At 38.4% G+C, this 23,660-nt stretch overlaps 1 protein-coding gene across 2 annotated transcripts; it reads right to left on the bottom strand.

Annotated features, from left to right (window-relative positions):
* Positions 1-2,569: 2,569 nt before the first annotated feature.
* LOC121732180 (nuclear pore complex protein Nup214) lies at positions 2,570-23,513 on the bottom strand. 2 transcript variants are annotated; one of them, XM_042121972.1, is made up of 28 exons: positions 23,336-23,513; positions 23,124-23,262; positions 22,738-22,904; positions 20,571-20,743; positions 19,676-19,887; positions 19,203-19,323; positions 18,353-18,440; positions 17,484-17,586; positions 17,127-17,280; positions 16,782-16,833; positions 16,339-16,555; positions 16,114-16,157; positions 15,527-15,709; positions 14,948-15,114; positions 14,412-14,570; positions 13,932-14,111; positions 13,022-13,425; positions 12,514-12,651; positions 11,677-11,889; positions 10,873-11,304; positions 10,609-10,692; positions 8,979-9,987; positions 8,534-8,712; positions 5,376-5,522; positions 4,454-4,517; positions 4,040-4,206; positions 3,539-3,665; positions 2,570-2,668 (listed from the first exon to the last, which is right to left on the bottom strand). In XM_042121972.1, the coding sequence occupies exons 1-28, from the start codon at positions 23,372-23,374 to the stop codon at positions 2,638-2,640; spliced, it is 5,193 nt and encodes a 1,730-aa protein (XP_041977906.1). In that variant the 5' UTR covers positions 23,375-23,513; the 3' UTR covers positions 2,570-2,637. The 2 variants fall into 2 exon arrangements, with proteins under 2 accessions (XP_041977906.1, XP_041977907.1); XM_042121973.1 differs by having other exon boundaries at positions 15,527-15,706.
* Positions 23,514-23,660: the final 147 nt, after the last annotated feature.

The raw sequence follows: 23,660 nt of genomic DNA, 5'->3' as shown, positions 1-23,660 counted from the left end.
TCTACGGGCCTTCGCCCACTGTGACTTTTAGTAGAGATGTAGTCGCGCGACTATGAAGCGCACGACTGCATTGCTACTAACGCGCGTATAGTTGCATTTGCAACACCATACAGGACATACAGCTAGCGACTGCATCGCGACTGTATCGATGCAAATATGCGACAGTATCGCGACTGCATCGCTACCAAAAGTCGCAGTGGGCGAGGGTCCTAAGGAGATCCGCAGATTTCTTACATAGAGCGGCGAAAATAAAGTGTCCTACAAATCCTACACTCATAAAAATATAAATCCGGCATTTTATCACGCCTGATACATCGTGATTGTTTTGTATTCGAACGGAATACCGAGTTAAAGAAAATAAACCGACGCCCTTTCCCTTCCCTACAGGGCTGAATGTAAACATTCAGCCCTGTAGGGAAGGGAAGTGGGCAGGCAAGTGAGTAGGGAAGTGGGCAGGTAAGTGAGTAGGGAAGTGGGCAAGCAAGTGAGTAGGGAAGTGGGTAGCGCGAGAATGTAAATATTATATAGTCACTCGCGCTGCCACTCGTTATGCCGCTGCCGAATTTAACATTTGTGAAATGAGCATGACTATAAGGAAAATAGGTATATTTTGTCTATAAGATTACATTTATACGTGGGAGAGCCATGCCTCGGCACGAATGGGCCGGCTCGACCGGAGGAATACCACGTTCTCACAGAAAACCGGCGTGAAACAGCGCTAGCTCGCTGTGTTTCACCGAGTGAGTGAGTTTGCCGGAGGCCCAATCCCCTACCCTATTCCCTCCCCTATTCCCTTCCCATCCCTACCCTCCCCTATTACCCTATTCTTTTTTTTAAAGGGCCGGCAATGCACCTGCAGCTCTTCTTATGCTGCGAGTGTCCATGGGCGACGGAAGTTGCTTTCCATCAGGTGACCCGTTTGCTCGTTTGCCCCCTTATTTCATAAAAAAAGTTGGTCCGAAAACTAGACAAGTATTGGACAAGTATATTTTATCTAAGTACGTTTTATTTTGCCTGTAGCTGAAAAATTTTACCTATTGAGATTTGAGCGTTTAAAAATTCACCATGAACCTACAAAATATTCAATTTACAGTCTAACATTTTAAATTCCCTTTTACATTTCCTTTGAAATGTGCGCGGAAAAATAAAATAAACTAAATAACGCGATAATTAAGTCGTCATGGCGCGGAATCCGCAATTACGAAGAGTAATGGGCGAAGATGTGGGGCTTAGTTTTATATCGCTTGCTGTATTCCCGGCAGTTAGTTGTGCAATATAGTATTTAGAGATTTGTTTTGATTTACAGTAATGTAGGTTTACATTTTAGAGAGTTGTGGGTTTTGTTTTTGTATGTTTTATTGCCTGCGACTTCGTGAGCGCAAAATACAAGGAGCCATTTATATTACACACTGTCATGTCGTTATGTAAAAAGTGACCATTTATTTGTGTGTCGTCTCTACTCTCTGTGCCCAATTTAATGAAAATTGGTCCAGAAGATTTGGAGCCCATACATACGCTTTTCTTCTTTATAATAAGGGCCTGTCATAAATTAATAATTTTCTGTAATGATCCGTCTGATAACCTTACCAATCGCTTCTTCCCAAACCCCCAATCCTCATGTTAGCATAACCAGATAACTAACTTAGTTATCTGGTTATGCTTTACTTAAACTAAGTTACGGATATAGATTCGTAGGATTGCTCATTAGTAAGTGCGGCGCGTCCAACGTGCATTGTGAAAACTCCACATTATACTTCCAGATAAGTTGGCAACAAATGAACCCTGGAAATACTGACCGAGAAGTATAACGAACCAACTTTATCTACAACTTTGTAACTTTGTGTACTGAATCTTTTTTACATAAACTTATGAAGTAGGCTGTAGTCTGATGAAAACTTAATAAATCCATTTTGTTGCCAACTTAGGGTGGGTTGCACCAACTTACTTTAACTTTATCTGTAACTTTAGCTTCAATGCAAAATGTCAAATCTTTGGTGAAAGTCAAAAGTGGACGCCATATTTAACCATAACCATAGAGCTCGACAAGGCTTTAAATGCACGTGGCGAAAAAAAGAACCAACGCTGTCATCATGCAAAAACGCCATTTATGACAGTTCTCCTTTACCAGCAGCGCCCCCGCCCACGTTCATTTATAGCCTTGTCGGACCAGCTGTCATCTGTCAAATTCTGTGGTCAAAGTTAAGGTTAAAGTTAAAGTTAGCCTTAACTATAACCATAACTTTAACTTTAACCACGCCTCTGGTGCAGTTAGGCATTTGTACGTGGGAGAGCCATGCTTCGGCACGAATGGGCCGGCTCGACCGGAGAAATACCACGTCCACACAGAAAACCGGCGTGAAACAGTGCTTGCGCTGTGTTTCGCCGGTTTATACTAACATTTAAGGGTGGGTCCCTTAAATGGTAGTATAAACCAATATTTTACTAACATTTAAGGGTGGGTCCCTTAAATGTTAGTAAAATATTGCCTAATTTAAATATGTTTTTAGACGATATATAATTCTAAATAATGCAAGGAACGAAATCGAATGAGTCATAATTATAAAGGTTCTGATTTAAAATTCGTAGTGTATTCTGCATTAAAAAATATATTAACATTATTTTTCAGCTTGATCCTTCTTATCCTCTCCAGCCAGTGAATGATGGCGACCTGTGACAAAAAAGAATAGATACATTAATTGTTAATAAAAATTAATAAACATAATACAGTACAAACATAATACAGTACATCACCATCAACAAGAGCCAGTCCACACTGCGCGTTGCGTCAGCGTTGCGTCGACTCAGCACTGTCGCTGCGTTGTTTTACAACCAAATAACCAAGGTGTTCACACGGTGCGCTGCGTCGTCGCAACGCACACGCCATGACAAACAGCAGCCCCCGAGACGAAGCGGGAAGTGTTGACGTTAAGGCCGGTATAAATAGTCAGTACTTAAGATGAGACCCGGTCTCAAGACGCGGTTCGGCTTTGTGATTGGTCCAAATTTTGACAGCCAACCAATCACAGAGCCTGAACCGTGTCTTGAGACCGAGATGCATCTTGAGTACTGACTATTTATACCGGCCTAAGATTGCTTCGTAGTTCGTAATAACGCTGCGATGACGCAGCGCCCGTGTGGCCGTCTATGCGTCAAACGGCAGCGCTGCGTCGACGCAACGCTGACGCAACGCGCTGTATGGACTGGTTCTAAGTAAAACTAAAATTACACAACATAATATCACAGTTATATATTATGTTGCTTGCAATGTCGTCCCACAAAAATTCGTAATATGCGTCAACCTATTTCCGCGGTGCTTCATGGTAATTTTACCCGCCTGCGAAGACTTGGTAGTCATTCGCCGTTGGATCGCTAAACACCAGATTGTTCGTTTCCTACGGTTTTTCAAGATAAAAAGTACCCTATGTTCTTTCCCGGAACTCAAAGTATCTCCGTACTAAATCGGTTCAGCGGTTTGGGCGTGACGGACACGGTAACGGACAGACAAGACAGACGGACAGACATACACATGTATACTCACGTGTTGAAGCTGGGCGCGGACTGCGGCGCGGGGCCGGACTGCTGTGCGAGGTTGCCGAACGTCAGCGTGTTCTGTGTCGCCAGGTTCTCGAACACCGGCGCCGACTGCTGACTCGGTGATCCGAAACCTGCGAATCATAAGTTAAATTAGTATTAAGTTATCCGACTGTGGCAAAGAGAGCAAATGACGCAATGTTTGAGGATTTTAGTCAACACACGATACAGTATGCTTTTGTAAAGTAACTATTTGACCGATGCCAGACTTGACTTCTGACTAGGTAAACAGACATAATATTTGATCGTTATAATACAAGCGGTTGGCGAGTGGATTTATACGGAGCGAGTACGCAGGAAATACGTCGCGGACGCTAAACGAACCCGCAGCTGCGCCAAGACGGACATATTATGGTATCTAGTTGCCAACCGCAAGTATGATAAAGCCGCATAAAAACGCATTTCCTGCAATTTAAAAACATTCTATTCCATCTGCCATCTAACTCACCAGGGCTAGAGCTACCGAACACTTTCCCCGGGGAGGCGCCACCGAAGGCCGGGGTGCCGAACGTGGCTCCGCCCCCGAACGCGGGCGCCGCCCCAAACCCGCCGGGGCTCTTGTTGAAGGCCCCTGTGCCTGTTGCACCCGCGCCACCGAAACCGGGGGAGCCGAAACTGTGGAAACATTATTATTTGATGTGAACCTACGTAAACGTAGAAAAAACAAAGCATTTACATTTTTTAATTTGATCAGCATGTTGTTACATAATAATATTATATCACATTAAAAATCATCCACGTTTAAATATTAGATATAAAGCATTTAAACAGGCCAACACCGTAAATAATGTCATTATTCATTCATTCATTATACAAAATTCTTTTATTTGACATTAAAAATATTATTATTATTATTATTTACCTGGGTTTACCACCAAACACTGGGCTTGAGCCGAAGACTGGTGAACCACCGAAGGCTGGGGCACCTGAATAAATACGCGTATCGTATAATTGAGTAACAAAATATATAATTATTATTTGTAATAATTAAACTGTATTGACATTAATGCCATTAAAAATTTGTCTCCGATGAACGGACTGAGTGCTTATTCAAAATAAATTCGCCAGTTTCGATATCGCACTTGGATGTCAAAAATTGGGGTTTGACTAGGGTTTGCCTTTCATTTTTATTGGGAAATATCATTGGAACAATATTATTGAACAATTTATTTGACAATGACATTGAAAGTCGGGCGCGTTCAATACCAACCCTAGACGGTCAATAACATTGTACAATACAATAATATTGCGGAATAAAATTGATCGTCTAGGGGCCGGCTAAGGCTGCGTTTCCACTAGAGATGTGTCGCGAGGGCAGTGTTTTTATTTTTTAGGATCCAATAGCATCGCCGCGCTGAGCGATGTCATGGCAAGCTTACGTCAATGAAGCGATTCTATTGGTCCTCAAAAACAGACTCCTCGCAACACATCTCTGGTGGAAACATAGCCTAAGAGTCATGGCGCTTGCGATGCGTAATGACAAATCGTCGTTGCGCCTGCCAAATCCTGTATGTGTTTTTAGTCAAATTTTCAGTGGTAGATAATAAACTATTTTATTGAATGATTGATGGATTTATCAATATATCTAGGTCTCAAACATAATAATTAATAAGATTTGCCACCATACTGCATTTTTAATTTATTGATAAGTCCAACCATCATTAAGTAAAATAGTTTACTGTTTACCTCTAAAAATTTGTCTAAAAACACATACAGGATTTGGCAGACACAATGACGAAATGCCATACACTTTGACTTAGTAGTCTGCTCCATCGTGTACGTACCAGTCTGCTGCTGCGGCGTGCCGAACACGGACTTGTTCTCTCCGCCGCTAAACGGCCCCGGGCTGCCGAACTGTCCGCCCGGCGCGCTGAAACTGCCGCCCGTTGTGCCGCCGAAGATGGACGACGCTTGGGTAGTCGCTTGTTGACCTGCGACAAATAAATGAAGAATAAAAAAAAATCTGAATGTATTTGAATCAAATACTTTCGGAACGTCGTAGCTACTGGTGCCTACCACCGGTTCGGGAATAAACCCGGCGAGAAGAACCGGCGTAACTCGTACGAGGCCCTGTTTTTTTTAACCAAGAAAACTGTTTTTTTTTAATAAAAAAATTAAAGGAATAAACGAAAGTGTCTCTTTGTAACGATTTCGAAGAAGAAAAATTTACGGTTTCCGCGCCATAAGTGAATTTTGGCACACAAAAGTTGCGAGATGTTTTGCTGGAGTGTGCTCGGACTGCAGAACTAAGGTGACTTTGGCTGCCTGCACAATGGACGGATCAATAGTGTACTTAGAGCCGTTGTCTTCAGAGGCTATAAAATTATATAGTTATTTGGATTTGTCCCTTATGTAGGGGACACTGTATTCACCTATGAGGCTGACATTAACACTGAGTGTTAAAAGCCTCTGTAAAATAAAAAGATTTAAAAAAAAAGTTGCGAGCGAAATCTAGTTTGTAAGTAAATTAGGGTAAGCCTCGTTACGGTCATTCCTAGGAGTACCTAGGAATGACCGTAAATGGGCAGCGTCTAGTAAGACGCTGTCCATAATTTCGTTCGTGCATTTAGCGGCGAAAACCGTACATTTTTATGATAAAACTAGCTGTTGCCCGCGACTTCGTCCGCGTGGACTTCAGTTTATAGCGCGCGATGTCAACAAAATTGGTGTCAAAAGCTATTATAAAAAATACCCTGGTACCCCTTAAATCAAAACAGCTGTGCAGTGTGTACATAATATTTCATTTTTTTTAAATTAAACTTTATATATTATGCCAAATTTTAAAGCTTATTTAGCCCCCCAATTACACAACTTTACCCATAAACTATTTATCATTGATAGGTGTAAGGTTACGTCACCCTATGTAATATAATGTAAAATATATTATAAGGCTTATTAAATAACGCAAAGTAATAACAATCGAAAAAAACCGAAACTTAGGTGTATGATGATACCACCTCTTATAGAAAGATGTTGGGCAAGCGTTAGCGCGATGTAAAAGACGCACGGCGCCATCTAGTATGAATTTTTGGAACTAACTTAATTTAAACAAATTTTCGTATTTTCACCCCCTTACAACCCTTTTTTCTAGTAAAAAAGTAGCCTATGTCCTTTCTCAGGCTTTAGACTATCTGTATACAAAATTTCATTACAATCGGTTCGGTAGTTTTGGCGTGAAAGCGAGACAGACAGACAGAGATACTTTCGCATTTATAATATTAGTATAGATTAGTATAGAACGTGTATAACGTGGGAGAGCCATGCTTCGGCACGAACGGGCCGGCTCGACCGGAGAAATACCACGTTCTCACAGAAAACCGGCGTGAAACAGCGCTTGCGCTGTGTTTCGCCGAGTGAGTGAGTTTACCGGAGGCCCAATCCCCTACCCTATTTCCTTCCCTACCCTCCCATATTCCCTTCCCTTCCCATCCCTACCCTCCCCTATTACCTTATTTCCTCTTAAAAGGCCGGCAACGCACCTGCAGCTCTTCTGGTGCTGCGAGTGTCCATGGGCGACGGAAGTTGCTTTCCATCAGGTGACCCGTTTGCTCGTTTGCCCCCTTATTTCATATTAAAAAAAAATAACAATCGAAAGAATCGAAAACCCATGTTTAACATGGTACAACCTCTTATAGAAATACGCATGAGCAAGCAATAGCGCGATCTAGGGGACTCTTGGCGCCATCTATTTTGAGTTTTTGGAACTAACTTAATTTGACCAAATTTACGCATTTTCACCCCCTTACAACCCCCTTTTCCAGTTAAAAAGTAGCCTATGTCCTTTCTCAGGCTTTAGACTATCTGTGTACAAAATTTCATTACAATCGGTTCAGTAGTTTTGGCGTGAAAGCGAGACAGACAGACAGACAGACAGAGATACTTTCGCATTTATAATATTAGTATAGATAATATTCTAACGTATTAAAAACTATAAACAAAAACATACTAACTAATAAGTATGATTAGTTCTATGTTACAATAAAGTAAAAAATAAAACGCCATCTGTTGAATCGTATTAGAACTAAAATGTTCATTCCATCGATATATTTCTGGATTTTTTATAATATTATACATAAAATATGTTTAAGATTTTTGAAATTTTATTTTAATACACATCCAAGACCCAGGAACATTGAAAACTTTTTGTTCCGCCTGCGGGACTCGAACCCAGGACCCCCGGGATGAGCGCTGGCCACGCGCAATGCGAATTCATTTTCATCGAAATTTTCATGGAAATAAGATATTTTCCCACATCAAAATGTAGCCTATGTCCTTTCTCAGACTCTAGAATAACTGTATACAAAATTTCATTGCAATCGGTTCAGTAGTTTTGGCGTGAAAGCAAGACAGACAGACAGACAGACAGACAGACAGAGATACTTTCGCATTTATAATATTAGTATGGATAAAATATATTTAAGTAAAATATAAAACGCCATCTGTTGAATCGTATTAGAACTAAAATAAAATAAAACGCCATCTGTTGAATCGTATTAGAACTAAATTGCATCGATATATTTCTGGATTTTTTATAATATTATACATAAAATATATTTAAGATTTTTGAAATATTATTTTAATACACATCCAAGACCCAGAAACATTGAAAACTTGTTCCGCCTGCGGGACTCGAACCCAGGACCCCCGGGATGAGCGCTGGCCTGCGCAATGCGAATAAATTTTCATCGATATTTTCATGGAAATAAGATATTTTCCCACATCAAAATGTAGCCTATGTCCTTTCTCAGACTCTAGAATAACTGTGTACAAAATTTCATTGCAATCGGTTCAGTAGTTTTGGCGTGAAAGCAAGACAGACAGACAGACAGACAGACAGACAGACAGACAGACAGAGATACTTTCGCATTTATAATATTAGTATGGATAAATAAGACTATAACATTTTCATACGAATTTGATTGAATCATCAAAAAATACCAACCAAACGCCGGAGTACCGAATCCAGATCCACTATTAGCGTTACCGCCGCTCCAGAAGTCAGCAGCGGGTTTCTGTCCCTGGTTGAAGCCACCGAAGATGTTCGCCGCCGTGGGATTTGACCCACTGAAGGACGCTTTGCCCCCAAACACGTTACCACCACTGCTGCCGAATACTGACGAACTGAAATGGTGATGACTTTTTGTAAGCAGTGTCTAATGACTTACATTATATTGTTCCCATGTTTAAACATGGTTCGTTTTATGACCTTATACAGTTGGTGAGCGGCTTCGCGGCAGCACGGGGACTATTATTTTTTTGTTGAATATCTTTGTGATAGCTTATATATAAACTGTGTTATTTTTAGGTCGATTCCAATAATAATATTTTTTTCGTTTATGTTAAAATTTATCTTGTATTTAAAGTAACGAAACAAAATCTACACTTACCCGCCACCGAAAATGCTTCCCCCGCTAGTAGGTGACGACGCACTGGTAGTAGAAATGCTGGCCGCAGCAAACAAGTTAGACTCCGCACCGCCAAATATAGATCCACTCTGAGTAGTAGCTGGCGACCCGAACACGGAACCACTTTGCGTCGTCTGCGCCCCGAAAACGGACCCCTGCGATGGAGTCGACCCGAATACGGACGCTTGAGTAGTTTGGGTCGGCGTACCAAATACCGAAGCTTGGGTCGTCTGGGTTGGGGTACCAAATACTGACGATTGAGTCGTTTGTGTTGGCGAACCAAACACTGACGCTTGGGTGGTAGGCGACCCGAATATCGACGCTTGGGTCGTCGGTGACCCAAACACAGAAGTCTGATTAGCAGATCCAAATACAGACGCCGGCGTAGATCCAAACACACTTGACTGTGTTGTAGTAGTAGCAGTGCCGAATACACTTTGAGTATTCGCAGGTGTACTTCCAAAAGTATTTGTAGCGGCCGCACTAAATATACTCTGTGCTGACGATGTGGCTCCGAAGACTGATGATGTGGTCGTAGTTTGACCAAATGCACTTTGAGTTGTCGACTGAGTACCAAATACTGATGATTGAGTGGTAGTTGTACCAAAATTAGACGCGTTAGCCGAAGCGAAAATCGATGAAGCACTAGTGGTGGTTGCAAACACAGGAGATGTAGGTTTAGAAGTCGGCGCAAAGACGGAAGGAGTACTTGGCGTACTTGCATCTGATTTGGCGTCAGTATTCGCTGGTTGTATAGAAACAAACGCCGATGCTTGCGTTGTTTGTGTTGCAGGTTTGATTGTAAGAGATGTTGATGTGGATGTAGCAGGCACAGTTGCTTTTGTATCACTTTCACTCGAAGTTGTTTTAGTTTCTGTTTCGCTTTTTGTTGCTGGTGTTGCGGAATCTGGCGTCTTCTCCTTTGCAGGAGCTATTACAGTGGAACCGAATATTACTTTCGGTTGAACAGCAATTGCTTGTGGTTTTGAGCCTACAACAATAAAATATGTAGGGAAATAATGTATGAAATTAATATATCTTATATTTTTAAACGAGCAATTCTTGTATATATATATATATATATATGTTGGCCCCGTGCGAGTTTCTTACGCCGGTTCTTCTCGGCGGGGTAGTTCCCGAACCGGTGGTAGGCAACGTAGTTTCTTCGTTCGACTTTCAAAAAGTGTATCATGATACCCATTTTGAATAAAAAGATATTTTATTTTTTATTTTTTTATTTTATATACGGCTCCAACGATTTTCAATGAAATTTAGTATATAGGGGGTTTCAGAGGAATAATTTAAGGAAAATGTCATTTTATTCGTGTTTTATCGAATACCGAGCTAAGCTCGGTCAAATAGCTAGTAAATGTTTAGACATTTACTGAACACACCATGCTGAAGTTCTGCGGCGGAAGTTCGGCATGATTCCTGCCTGCAATGTATTTTAAATTACTGATGACACACCATGCCGAAATTATGTCGCGTTATATTGTATGCGTTTGACGTTGCTGACGTAATCATACCGAACTTCTGCCGCGGAACTTCGGCATGGGGTGCTTAGACACTAATACCACTATAATAATTTAAATGTCTTCTGGGTGACACTTACTTGAAACAGGAGCTGTGCTGGAAGCACTAAAAACTGTGGCAACTGGCTTTTCAGCAGGACCATCGGTTTTTTTCTTAAGGTCAACTGTAAACATTTTATTATTATGTTTCACCCATTCCTGATAAGTGCCGGATAGGCTATCTACAACTTAACTTGACAGATAGAGTATGGAGCATCTGTCAAATAAGTTGTGAATAGCCTATCCGGCACTGTTTATTTACGTAAACTGACTTTCATTTTCAACATTAATATTTAATAACTTACCAACAATAACGGTTTGATTAACTGGTGGTTTATTAATTTCTTTTGCGTTTTCATTTTCTTTCTTACTTTCCAATGGAGCTTCCTTTTTCTCCTGAATGTTTTCTTTCGCATTCTCTGATTCCTTGTCTTGTGTCTTTTTATTATCTACTTGGGTGAAGCCAAACCCTTGGAAACTCTTTTGGATATCGGGAGTACTTTTTTGAGAATTTGCAGGAGGTGACGTTGGGACGTTGAAAATGTTTGAAGTAGGTCTAAATGGTACATTTTGTTTTATCACTACCGTTGCCTCTTGTTCGCCCGTTTCGTCCGACTTTTGTTTATCTGTTGCCTTAGGTTCCTCTGGTTTAGGTTGTGGAGCGGAAAATTTAGAGAATATTGAATTATCACTTATAGGTTTTGCGGTAAAAGTGTTCGTAGGTGGTTGCTTTGAAACTGAAAAGAAATATATTAAATGGTTAAATACAAAAATTTGTGTGAATAATGAATTCACGTGTCCCTTGTGAATCGTAAATAAGTTTTGTCTATTCCTATAATAGAATCTAAAGAAAGGCAGCTGTTGGTAGATTAGTGTTCAGGCAAGTCTTTATTGGTAGCTATTGAAAGTATGTTTAAAACTTAAAAGTAACATTTTCCCATTTCAAGTTTCAACAACTTCGCCAAACGATCTTTAAGGTCTGCGCGATTTGTGTGATTAACATATTACGTATGTACTTTAGGCCGTGTTAATATAGCCTTGTAGCGCTTTATATACTTAACATATTACATATTTTAAGTGAAGTAGCCACAAATTGAGTTAATACTTACAGCTGAACGCCGTCGGAGCACAAATTTTTTGTCCCATGAAGGTGTTTTCAGTATTTTTCACTTGGGCAAACGATTTAGTGTCGCTTGTGAGGACACTATGTAGCACGCTCGGCTGCGCTGGAGTAGATTTTGGCGGTTCCGCTGGGGCGAACGGACTTTTGTTTGTCTGTTGGCCGAACACTAGCGTTGGCACTACTGGCTCTTGTTTAGGTTCTGTTAAAAATAACACAAAAAAACTCTCACTTATAAAATAAAATTATATAACAAATAACCTAAGGTGCGCTTGACTTTGTAACATTGGAATCGTAACCGGAAGTCATCGAAAATTACCCTTTGGGTATGGAACCCTAAAACAGGATGTTAAATAGGCTGCGTATATATTTTATTTGTCAGGCGGCAGAATTTTTAAAAGCTTTGCGATTCATGAGAAAATTTTCGACTCTTTCAATTTCAAAATATTAAGTCCATAAAAATACTTAAGATTCTACAAAGCACTTACTTAGCTTCATAACAATTTTATTATTATACAGTGTGTTAGTGTAAACACCGTTATCCTTGAAACCATCAAATGAGCCCGTCTAAATGAACAACTTTTTCTATGAGAACAATGCTGGGAAATAAAAAAAAAATGCCGTCTTCACACCCATACAGATTCCCGGATCGGCAATTTGTATGGGTATGAAGACGGATGTATTTGAGTTCCCAGCATTGTTTTCATAGAAAAAGTTGTTCATCAAGACGGGCTCATTTGATGGTTTCAAGGATAACGGTGTTTACACTAGCATCTTGTATAGTAAAAAGACTTAATTAGTAAGATAATTTATTTTAAGCACTTACCATCTGTAAACAGCGTCCTAGCTACGAGTCCCGTGTTTTTGACTGTCTTCGCATTGACGGGGGTGAACGTGGGAATCGTGATCGGTGACTCCTTGGGCTTGTCAGGCTTAGCTTCAACTTTTATTGGCATCTGCGGGACTAAATAGATTTAGGTTATTATCGTGACGTCACAAGTCTCAGATATCACTTTCTTTCTTTATGTAAATTTACATAAGGATCCTGTCACCGAATAGGGATACTTTTTAACAAAGACCTGACACTACTTGTCCCTTTCGCGCAACACAAGAATTTAACGTTTGTTTTCACAGATACGTAAATAATAATTTTCTATTTGGCGATAGGATTTTAGATTTAGACAGTGTATCATGTTTTATAATTTTACCAAAAAAAAAAAAGAAGTAAAGAGATACAAACTTAAAAATGAATGAAATAAAAATATATGTATTTGTATTCATTATCTTATAAGCTGCTCATAATAATAAAATTGCTGTTAAAAAACGTTGCTTACTGAATGGTTGTGCCTGAGGTATACTAGGCGCAACTTGTGGTTTTGCTTGCGGCATACTAGGCATAGGCGGTTTTGCCTGTGGTTTCAGCTCAAACGCACTTTGTGCCGGCTTCGGTTGAGGCATCTTAACTTCAACCTGAGTTAAACACGGTTCAACCTTAACTGGAACTGGTTTAAAATCTTTCAATTCTTCTTTCTCTTTCAAACTCTTTTCGTAGCGTTTCTTCATGTTTTCCACGTGTTTCCGAAGGTCAACGTGTACTGGTTTTATTTTGTTCGGCGTATGATTTGATAGCATATCTCTGAGCGCGTCCAGTTTTTGAGAGCTAAGTAGTTCTTTCGGCTTGGTTTGTGGTTCGATGCTCATGTTTAGAATGTTTTTGGTAAGTTTGGATAATGGATCCCTATAATAATAACAAATAATTATTTCTTCCAACTTTCGCATCACAATATGTATAGTAGAAAAATTAAGAACTCTTTCAATTTTGACTTTACAAATACGACGATTTAAAACAAAGCGACCACCAATTGAACTTGATACATAAGGCATGTTTATTTCGTTAGGTTAGGCATTACAAAGATTGACATCATCGACAACAACATAAACTATAATATTTAGCCTTCAATCTTATTACAAGAGTACTTCGATTTTGTCTGTATAAAATTAAAAAATACTTGAGAGGTGTCACTCGGATGAAACGAAGTTATTAAAAAAAAAAAAAACAAAAAAAAAAACCCAGAGAGAGACAGGGTGAGAAACACGCGCTACCGCACGGCATACAACTATATCATTTTTGCTCTTGTTGTAATATACCGACACTTTTGTATCATGTCGTTACTACTTTTTTCTCTAGCCCCCTTTCGCAATGCGCGATAAGGAACTTCGTTCCAAAAATTAAAAGTCACTTACTTTTTAAAAGGCGTGCTCCGTAATATCGACGTGGTCTTGAACATGGGGCTTATGTCGCATTCTTTCAGCGTAGCTCTCAACGTACGTAGCACCGCTTCTTGTCTCGTCAATATCTCCTGTTGTTTCACTAGCGGTTGGTAGACGTCGTCTAGGATCGGACGTATCATACGATCTCCTGGCCTATAAATAAATAGAAGGTAACTAAAAATGCGCGGTTTTCCAGTGATAAGATAATTCCTATTCCTGGAAAACCGCTTAGGCTAGAACTAGTCTTGTCCCCAAAATCTCCACCCGACATACAGTATTTTTAGGAAAAATCTCAGCTCAAGATACAAACCGAAATATCGGAATTGGCTGCACTCAACGTGAATCAAGTCAATATTACATGGCGTTAACCATTCACAGAACAATTTTAGACTGTAAACACGCCATTCGGATTGTTCGGCGACTTAAACATTCAGTACAAATCACTACACTTACTTTCTATATTCATCTTTCATAGCCATTTCGTTCCATTTATGGTCCAAAGCTCTGCGCGCTTGGTCCAATTGGCTCTGCACGTAGTAGGCTAGCTTCTTCACTGAGGCTATCCGTTTGGCCGTGAGGGGGTCTTCTTGCGTCCATTCTTCGTCCTTGGCTCTGAAATAAATAAAATTTTAATGTGATTACACTACTGAGGAGCTACGCAACACTATTAGTTCCATAGTACTGGAGTTTACTGTTTAGCTCATGCAATGTCAAAGAATGATTTGACCGTATTGTGTCGTGTTGCTTAGCTATAATGTAGTTACTATAGTGCGGTTATACTCCAAGCATTTGGCTTTTCATGCTGTTAGCTATAAAATATTTTACAGCTTTATTACATATTTATTTTACAATTATTATTAAAGTTAAAGACAGCGAAACTTTAATAATATATAATAGTTATACTCTGCAGAATTAATATTTTCGGTAAGTTAATGCATTAAATTGTCAAGTGTAAAAAAAATAAAACTATGTAAACTATATATACATACTGCGCATGCGTTCTCGCCTCAGCGACCACCGCGCATGCGCGAACCAGCTCTAGTTTGAGCTGCACAACAGACTCGTGTAGCTCCTCAATACTGCAGTCTTTTTGCAGTTGTTCAGTGCTGAGATGGTGTAGGTCGGGCACATTCGCCGTCTGTATGTCGTTCTGGATCTGGAATTAAAGTTACACTAGAAACTTAAACTTACAATAAATATACAATGGGTTATTGCACTTTTACGAGTTACAACTTAATACGGTTTCTAGTCATTTTAGGCATAGGCTTTAGCGTCAGGTATGTTAAAGTAATATTAAATATCGTTTTATGTCCTATGTTTCTTGAATGTAAGATATGAGGATATTCTTTTAAGACAGGATACGCAATGACCTACTGTAATTGTTTACTAGACATGATTTATCACTTATTGGATTTTTTTTTATTTAACTGTCATGGGATCACTTTGTCTTCCTTGCAACTTTTCCAATTTGCTCAGACCAACAAGTACCAAGCATTGTATATCCTATCCATTACATAGATATCTTTATTAGTGAAAGGGACAATTAACATTCTGTTTAAGGGAAATACCTGACACAATTTGTCTACAGTTTCTTTCCTAAACTGGTACAACTCCATTTGGAAGTCGTTCACTTCTTTGATGAGCATTTTCTTAAGTTCTTCGAGGGCCTTTGCTTTGTTGATCTTGATTTGTTCCGCTTTTAATGCTTGAGCCTCAGCTGCGCTGGGCGATTGTATTGCTGGTGGTTTCTGCTGAAAGAATAAATAATTAGAGACTTACACATAAATAAAAATATATAGTACACTTTATTTTATGTCAATTGAATAAATTGACTTATTGTAATAATTTGACCAAATTGGTATGGATGGTATTTCTTTGTTGCGTGGCTACTAATACTTGACTTTTAAATTAGTAATATAATAGCCAAAATCTTTTTTTACTTTTAGTTCAAAGTGAAATTAGGTTATATTTTTTTTATCAAAACCCATCTAGCGACTGCCTAAATTGTAAGTATGTTATCCAGGTTATAATGGAAATTAAACATACATACCCTTCCTTTTAGCTTCATCATAGTAAGATTGAATGGAAATAAATACTTATTAGACTTTTAGAACTACATAGATAAAATAATATTTATAAAATTCATAAAACTTACCAAGGAATCAGTAGCAGGCGTACTCGGCTTCGGAACTGATAGAACTGAAATTGAAAACGATTTTCACGAAACATTTTTTTGAAAACATCATTAGGAAAATTACTTTTCTGAGAATTCCAAAATATTGAGGCTTTTGGAAAGAGGATTGTTATTTTAACTAGCTGAAATAATACATACTATATTAAATTATTAAATTATAATATTATAATCATACTACTTTTATACCTGTAGGTTCAGTTTTAGGCGCAGGCTTCACAATAGTTTGAGACGCTTGAGCAGAAGCGAATGATGATGAGAAAGACGGCTGCTGCGGTTGGGGTAGCTGCTGTGGCTTGAAACTCTGCGGTTGAGCTTGCACGGGTTGCGGTTGAAACGGTTGAGGTTGCTGTGCTTGAACAGGTTGCGGTTGAACAATTTGTTGCGTTGGTTGCGGCTTTGGCGGCTGAAAAAGATTAAATTAGATAGAAGTACTGTTAAAACAACTCATACTAAAAAGGTAAAAATTTAAGCAATTTGTGTGTTTGTTATTATTGAAAATCAAACTTTTTAATTAAAGTTAAAGCCGCAAGTTATTCAGCCACCACTTTAGCGTCACTACAAAACGTCATAGGTAATTTCATTTCGAAAATATCACAGATTAATTCATGTTTCAAGATAACTGAATTTACCGCTTGTTGCTGTGCAGGTTCCGGTGCAGGCGGTGCATCATCAGGAATTTGGCTGAAAAAAAATAATTTCGTTACGAAAGCAGCCATAGTAATATAAACAATAGGATAAATAAAGATTGCGGCTAGTAGCTGTAATTGTGGTCAACCTTAACTATAAAAGGCCGCGCGACGGCATCGCTGAGGTTGATCACGTTGGAAAATTGGTTACAATTCCACGTTACCTTATGTTATATTCCCATAATATTGTCATGTTGTCATCATGTCTCTTTATTCTTCAGTATAAAGACACATGATGATCAAAAATTAGGTTGAACCCAAATTGGCGGTAGTGTGTTGCTGACCCACCTCGTCATGGCGAGCTGGGGCAGCGCGATGTGCTGCGGCGGCGCACACAGCTGCGCGGCGGACTTGCCCAGGTTGACCACGTTGAACACGGTCAGCAGCCCCGTGTGCGACACCACGTGCAGCAGCGGCATGGGCGGAAGTTGCTCGTTCTCACCTTAACAATTTACAGCATTAAACATAAGACTCTCCTGCTAATATATTTTTTTTTAATTTTAGCCTATAATAATTGTGCAGATAATAATTATTATAGGCTAAAATTATTTCACTAAAATATGCAAAAACATTGAGTGCATATCTTCAACATAAGAGCCAATAATTAAGATGATTAAGATTTATTGAAATTGTTGTAAGACTTACCCCATGGTAATTGGTGTATGGCGCAAGTGTCTATGGAGACACCAACTGGATAGTTCTCTATCTTCTTGTTTGTTAGCGGTAGCTCAGGTCTGGCATCATCCGACTGAAATCATCATAAAACAATTTATTGGACAACAATATTATGTCTTTACAGAACTCTGGTAATAGGTTAAAGTTATTAGCAACGTGGAATTAATAATTAATATTAAGAGGATTCCACACCGCCGTTTTTCCATACAAACGCTGTCCCCTGTTTCCTCTCTGGATAATGCCAGTAGAGTTATGATTTTTTTCCTGAATATCTATGGCCACTATTAGCATGTCCTTATGTTATCTTTTTTTTCATAATTTAATTATTAAAAAAGATAAGAACGTCCAAAAACCCAAAAAAATGGCCAGATTTTCCTCTGTGTTCAAACACCCAGAAAACAAAACTGGCTAGAATATACAAAAAAAAATAAAACAGGAACACAGCTTAAGCCTTGCTTTAATTCTTAATGAAAAAATTACTTAAATCGGTTACGTTTTGGAGAAGGAATCAGCGGACAACGAATCGAAGATTTTCTGTTCTTTTATTAGAACTTTTGTCGTGTTGTCTCTATCGCGCTCTGCGGTGGGAGACTTGAGATTGGTGAGACAGCGATACATTTTCAAATACCTATTTTCAATTTCTCTCGCCCCTGGTGCATCCTCTTAAAGAGGAAGTCCTACTTTGTAATTCTGAAATGTTTTTATTATGTTTTTTTTTTAAGAAAAACACATTTAGGCAAATAAACAAAATGTTGTGCCAATCCTTCTTGGGTAAGACGAAATGGATGAATTTTTAAACAACGATATAGGAGATGATACTAACAGAAGAACAATGTTACCTGGCAAAACTGAAGCCAATTTGATCCATCGACTGAAGCTAGTGTAGCTACTTCCATACTGTTCGAAGATGCGGTGAGTATGAGGTTCCTGGAAAAAGTAAATCTTTGATAATTTGGGTGCCATACTTATGTGTCAAAGAAAAAAAAAATAGGCACTAGGCATGGTCACCTGCCTAGTGCCTATTTTTTTAAATTTTACCAGGTTATGTAAACCCCGCCATCTGTCTTACTATTGTGTAAAACATGTTTGATGTAATTTACGTTTTCATCAAACAGCAGCGCAGATGAACAAACGTGCATCAAACAAGTTTGTCAAACAATTAGCTAGAATCGGTTTGAGATCATGAGATCTTGTTTGACAAATACAGCGGAACACGTTCAAACACGTTTGTCAAATGCTACGCCAATGCAAATTTTCTTCAAACAGGTCAAACACATAGTTTGTTTGACAAACGCTTCAAACAAAGCTGTACACTATCAAACTGTTTGACAAACACGTAAAATTTGACAAACAATTTGATCGTTTGCACCCCGCAAATGATCAAAACTTTACACACACATGTTTTCAACATAGTCTAGCAGAGTCTTAATAATACAGATAAAGTATTTTTTAAGAAATAAAAACTTTATTGCCAGCAATTACGTGATTGTTGTACAGCACATTATGTTTCTATCAATATTATAAAGAATTTAAGCACCTGGCTCCTGCTAACCCAAAATAGGTTAGAAAACTTAGGGCAAGCCCCTTTGTTCTGGATATAATAATAAAGTTACAACTTTAATAATTAAAGTTTGGTATAAAACAGTCAGTTGATTACACCATACCATAAAATAAAAGAACATCACTTACCATTGTGGTATTCCAAACAAGTAGTAATACCAAGGTCTGTTGGAACCCATGCTGTAGCAAACATCTTCATAGTTAATGCAGGACATTGCGCTCCCTTTGGGCGTGTTTACAATGGCGACAGCTGGAAAATATTTCAAGGTTTACACTTCTAAGTACACATTATACTAAAAAACCCTTACTCATTAAAAAGATCTAGTGCTTACAATACTTTCCTTGATACATTAAAAGTCACTCGCTAAGCAAGGACAAAACATAGAACAACTAAGAACAATAAAGGTTCAGATTTGATTGCAAGCTAAAATATTAACTATGCATGTTTTCATAGTATGTTACATGCAATATGAGTACGAAATCAACATTTTCATGCTTGTAACCCATGAAACAGCCAACTGGCAAAAGGTAAAGAGGCATCTCTATTGATTTATAAAACATTTTTATAACTTCTATATTTACTTTCCAAAATGGGCTCTTACCTGGCCGACTATCATTCGACGCATTTCTATACGTCACAGCAAACTGGTATGTAGCTATCCAGTATATCGCCAGCACCTCCACAGGAGCACCTTGGAACAAGTTGGGTGCGGGCACAACTTTCATCTGCGTCAGATCAGGCTTGTATTGGGTGAGTGTACCATCATTGTTGCCAGTCACAAATTGCTTTCCCTTTGGACTCCAGCAGAGGCACCTACAATGGAAAATAATGATTCTAGTGTGGAACATAATTTGTTAGCTAGTAAACTGCTAGAAACAAAGTTTTGCCACCAATATCAGTGTCCTATCATAGCAAGCTTTTGATTCAAAGCACAGTACACAATAATTTAATGATATGTTATTTCTAAGTTGTTTGGAATGAATTGTAGGGCCTATGGCATCCGCAAATTAGCTAAGCCCTATAAACCGTGAACTAAAATAATAACCCATTAAGCCCCATGAGGCCACCGGCGGCCGCGTAACAATTGAATATCTATTGTGTCTCGATTTCCCACGATCGCTACGTATTAATACTTAATAATTAAATATGGCATTTAAATACAGACCTTTACAGTTTACAACAATATAATGGCATACAATTAATATTTTGTATTCAGTCTATATATATAAAATTCAAAGGTGACTGACTGACTGATTGACACAGTGATCTATCAACGCACAGTCCAAACCACTGGGCGGATCGGGCTGAAATTTGGCATGCAGGTAGACGTTATGACGTAGGCATCCGCTAAGAAAGGATTTTGATAAATTCCTACCCCAAGGGGTTCAAATAGGGGATGAAAGTTTGTATATAATAATACTTCTAAACGCGAGCAAAGCCGCGGGCAAAATCTCGTTTTAATAATATAATTAAAGTTACAGATTTAAAAGTCTTACTTTGCATTTGACTGTATCTTCTTAACTTGCATAGTACTGACTTGACATGTTATCAAAGTTCCATCAAAATAGACAAGACCAATGGTGTCAGGTATGCATGGGTTCCATTGTAAAGCTGATATAAAGGTTGAAGGATTCACATCACATTTTATTGATGCAGCCGGACCAACACCCTAAAAAACATTATAATTATAAAAAATATCATATTCGTATGTTAACATTGAAAGAATAATTAAATTACTTCATATTAATGTAAATTTTGCATATTCTAACAATTTTCTTTAACCCATCTAGCCCCGTACGCGCACCGGTGATCGCGACAACAATAGAATACAATAGCATTTCCGAGTACCTTATTCAAGTTCTCATGAAATTTCAATTTCAAAGCCTTTTATTACCAAAACTTACAAATATTTACTAAACAATTCATTAAAAATATTATTTAGAAATGGGAAGCTGCACGTCAGCCTCCTTATTGGCGTGTCCTTCTGACACAAAGGCCTCCTCCAGCCTTTTCCATTCGCATCTGTCACAAGCCAGCCGAAGCCACAAAGGGCCAGCAGAAGCCCTGATTTCATCTGACCATCTTTTAAGTGGTCGTCCTCTTTTTCTTTTTATATTGTATCTTGGAAACCATTCTGTTGTTATTTTTGACCACTTTTTTTGTCCTCTTATGACGTGACCTGTCCATTGCCATTTTAGTTTTTTTATTTTTGAACATACATCCTCTAACTTAGTAAGTTTCCTAAGGTCAGCTGCTCTTTTCTTGTCTCTTTTTGTAAAGCCTAATATACTTCTTTCCATGCTTCTTTGACAGGATTTGAGCTTTTGGATGTTTTTCGAAGTTGTTGCCCAGGTTTGACTTCCATAAGTTAGAATCGGCAAAATGCAACTGTTGAATATTTTTTTTTTGATTGCCACAGAGAAGTCTTTATTTTTCATTATGCCCTTAAGAGACCAGTAACGTTTCCACGAGTTTGCAATCCTTCTATCAATTTCAAGTTCCATTTGGTCTTGGAACGCTATAAGCTGCCCCAGGTAAATATAAGACTTGTCATAGTCTAAACTTTTTAATCGGGACTTAACACGATTTATTTAAGTAGTAATGCTACTACGAGTACATACTTTTTAGTGAAAAATCGCCAGATAAATAAATCCGCGGTAGCAGAACATCTGCTTGATATGGGGACTAATCACTGGATGGAGCTACACGACCCTAAAATCCTCTCTACGGATCGTAATTACCACACGAGAGTAATACGTGAAGCCATTGAAATTAAAAAGTACAAAAATTTCAATTGTGATGACGGATTTAAATTGTCGCCCGCCTGGAATCCAGTGATTAATAAGTGCAAACTGTGTGTGTCACCTGTGTCTATAAGTGTAAACCCGGATACAGTTAGTGTTGTGTGTCGCAGTGAACCTACTGACTTTCAGTGTATTGGAACACAAATATTGGACAACTCGAGGGTAGTCGTAGAACAGACCGCCCAGTGCAGACGAAGACGTTGCGCTCCTGCAGTCCCCTCGTGACCACGGCCGTTGCAACACGGCCGAAACGTCGAGAAAAAGTATGTATATGATAACTACTTAAATAAGTCGTGTTAAGTCTCGATTAAAAAGTTTAATTATAATGCAACGCGAAAGTTTAAAATGTTATATTGACATAGTCTATTGTATTGCCCTCCACCGAGATAGGTATTTCTATGTAGTTCGTCATCAATTTAGTCTTGGTTTGGTTCATTGTCAGTCCTACTGCTCTGATTTTGCTGGCAAAGTCTTCAATCATAGTTTGCATATTGTTTGCGTTGTCTGATATGAGGACTATGTCATCTGTCTCTCATGAAATACTTTGTAAAAATATAGTAATCAGTATCATTCTTAAGTCCTTTGTTTTAAAAATAATTGATTGTGTGGCTCTTAGCTTAATAGTCATATTATTATACTGCCATATTATACTGCATTCCATCATTTTGTTCCTAATCCTAATACAATTGTTTGCCCATAAAAAAAGTCAAGTAGCTATTTCAGAAACTATGCATGATATAGGTTTTTTCTTTTCAGCTCATGATAGCCTTGGTTATTAAGACATTGTTTTAAGAAATAAAATAAAAAAAGTTTATTTTGCACATCCAACATTGTTAATAGTCACTGACAAAGTGTATACCTGATTCTGAAAATCCTGACACTTATAGACAATGAGCATCTGGTCACCAGTAACAGCGAGCCACTCTTGATCGCAGTTGACGGCAACATGAGTTGGTTGTATTGGCAGTTGGACTGTCACATGTTTTGGTTCACAGTCTTTATTAATAATGTCTTTTAGGTAATAAGCTGAAACATAAGAGATAAAGATTCAGTATATGGACCTTATTAATTTGTTTTATATGTCAAGGAATAAGAAGTAAGTACTGTGTAAATACTGTCTGCTACTCACACACTTGGCAGCTACTGTCTGCTTCTTGGAGTTAGAGACAATATTTTCACAATATCTTATGCTGTGTCAGTACTTCATTTTGTGTTTTATAAGTGTGTTAAAGTCTTCAAACATACCTGAAATTGTTTTGCTTGGCGATGCAATGAACACAAGCCCATATTTACTTGAGCTTGCAACTAAATTGTAGCCTCGATTAGGAAGGGGGTTATTTGTATTAAAAACCTTGATTTTACGTTGTAACTTGTAAAGAAGCGTCTGTTAAAGAGTAAAAACGGTTTAAAATACTAAATTCATCAAAATATCGTCGAAATTAAAAAATACAACTTACCGGTTCATCCACGGGATTCGGACCTGGCTTTACTTCCATGTTTAGCTATATTAAATATTATTTTAAAACATTCCTTAAACTGTATGTAAACCTTGTCTATAGGCTTAAAAGCTCAAAGCATTTAAAATAAAATATATTCTTTAGCTTAAAAATATGAGAAAGAATTTCAACGCAAAGTAATTACGAAGCTGATAGCTGAGTGACAACTGACAACTGGCAATAGACACTTGACATTGACATCAACTGACAGCTGTCAAATGTTTTTTATTTTATTTTTGTTTAGCGTTAAATAAACCATTGCCATTGTGACAATTTACAAGCGGGA

The sequence above is a fragment of the Aricia agestis genome, chromosome 12 (assembly GCF_905147365.1).
Source record: "Aricia agestis chromosome 12, ilAriAges1.1, whole genome shotgun sequence".
NCBI lineage: Eukaryota > Metazoa > Arthropoda > Insecta > Lepidoptera > Lycaenidae > Aricia > Aricia agestis.
Note: the sequence above shows the minus strand (reverse complement) of the source record. Positions and strands in the feature narration are given on the sequence as shown.